The 1,889-nt window shown below is 31.1% G+C and overlaps 1 protein-coding gene across 1 annotated transcript in view; it reads right to left on the bottom strand.

Annotated features, from left to right (window-relative positions):
• The window catches only part of LOC106876475 (uncharacterized), a 17,020-nt gene that overhangs the window by 8,884 nt on the left and 6,247 nt on the right, over positions 1-1,889 (bottom strand). Inside the window, exon 2 of the mRNA XM_014925038.2 lies at positions 4-675. Coding sequence (XP_014780524.2) covers positions 4-675 — 672 coding nt within the window. The remainder of the gene's footprint in view (positions 1-3; positions 676-1,889) is intronic.

Genomic DNA, 1,889 nt, shown 5'->3' with positions numbered 1-1,889 from the left:
GACACTGTTGACATTCTTACGCTTTTTTCTTCTATTTCTTTTCTTTTTATTCTTACTGCCTACCTTGCTGTCTACTTCAATACCATCTTCATCATCTACGCTCACACTGCTCTCCTTCACTGGATCACTACCATCCCCATCATCTACGCTCACACTGTTCTCCTTCACTGGATCTTTTTTGTTACTTCTCTCCTTGCTATACTCATGGCCACTCTCCTTCTCATACTTCACCTCAGTATTCATTTCTGGAACCTTACAATTGCTTTTATGTGTTGACCAATCATATTTCTGGCAGTCAGTTGAGCAGTAGTAAGTTGTTTTGCACTTAGAACATTTCTTTAAAGGAATATTAGTTCTAAAACATGTTTCACACAAGTTTTCTGTTTTACCATTGGAACTGTCTTTTAAACACTCTTTTTTATTATCTGTTTTTTCATTATTTGATTTTTTTTTATTATTGGAACATGTTACTTCTGATTCAGTCAATGGATTTATTTGATTCAGTGTAGTTTGAGGAGTAAAACACACTCTGCTATGTTCTTTTTTGTGCTTTCTTTCACAATTTTTGGAACAATAGGAAACCATTTTGCACCGATAACATTGATAAAGAGCTGACACCTGACCACAATTTTGGCAACAATCTTCAATTTTAACCATTTTGAATTTAATGAAAATCTGAAATATTAAAAACAGGAAAAAAAAAAAGAGTAATATTTTATAATTAAGCAATTTCTAGCCTATTTGTTTTAAAATAAATAGAAAAGAAAAGCTACTGTGATGGTTAAGATAAAAGGCACAAAACAACCAGTTATATTTATAGAAAAAGATATTTTTGTTTGATGAAATGAAATCACTATCTAATGTGCAATAGTATTCATGTCATCCACTTTTTTTGCTCAAACATCTGGATGTTATTTGGTAGGCTTGATGAACATATTTCATGACCTTCATCCCTGGTCTTCAAATGGTGTTTCTGATTTAAACCAAGTGACACTGAAAATCTTTTATGAATGAGTAAAATAATTTCTCAGCTGAAAAAACATTTCATATCTTGCTGAGGTCTTTTTAACCTTTCTCTGATGTTATAATCTTTGCCATTTAGACACGATTATATACTTGAATTTGGTTTTAATATATCAATATCTGGGTAGGTGGGAAGAAAAGAAGAAAAAAGGTGAGTAAAAAGCATAACATTTTACTTTCTTTTTATATATAAAATAGAATTTTATCAAAGGTTACACAATCTAACTTATCAGAGATTACCTGATCGAATCAATTAGAAGTTAGACAATGATCATGGAAGATAATGATAATGCAAGATCATGGAAACTGTTGAAAATCCAACAAAAGTCTTTTTTTTTTATGTGACAATTTAAACTGTTTAAGCTTTGATTACAAAAACTAAGCGGCACCCAGCTTAATTGGTAACTTACTCTCACAAAAAGAAATATTAAATAATAGAGTGAAAGAAAGAAAATCATGTATTACTCTGAAGAAAAACCTTTTCCAGTAAAATATATTAGAGGTGAGAAAACATTAGCCTTTGTGCAAGCAAGCAAGGAAGACAACTCAAAGCATTTCTGTTTATAAGGCATCATCAGTGGAAGTATTGACTTTTGTTATTACCAGCTGTCCTCATAGTGATTAGCTTACTATATATTTTTATCTTTTCACTTTTTGCTTGCCTCAGTTATTGGATTGTAGCCATGCTGAGGTACTGCCCCGAAGCTTTTTTTTTTAGACCCAGTACTTATTCAATTGGTTCTTTCGTTAAAGTTACAAAGGATATGAAAAAACCAATACCAGCTATCAAACACAAAAACGCACTCACATAGGTATATACATACCTATGTGTGTGTGTATATATATATATATATATATATATATAT

This window comes from Octopus bimaculoides, chromosome 19 (genome assembly GCF_001194135.2).
Source record: "Octopus bimaculoides isolate UCB-OBI-ISO-001 chromosome 19, ASM119413v2, whole genome shotgun sequence".
NCBI classification, from domain to species: Eukaryota; Metazoa; Mollusca; class Cephalopoda; order Octopoda; family Octopodidae; genus Octopus; species Octopus bimaculoides.
Note: the sequence above shows the minus strand (reverse complement) of the source record. Positions and strands in the feature narration are given on the sequence as shown.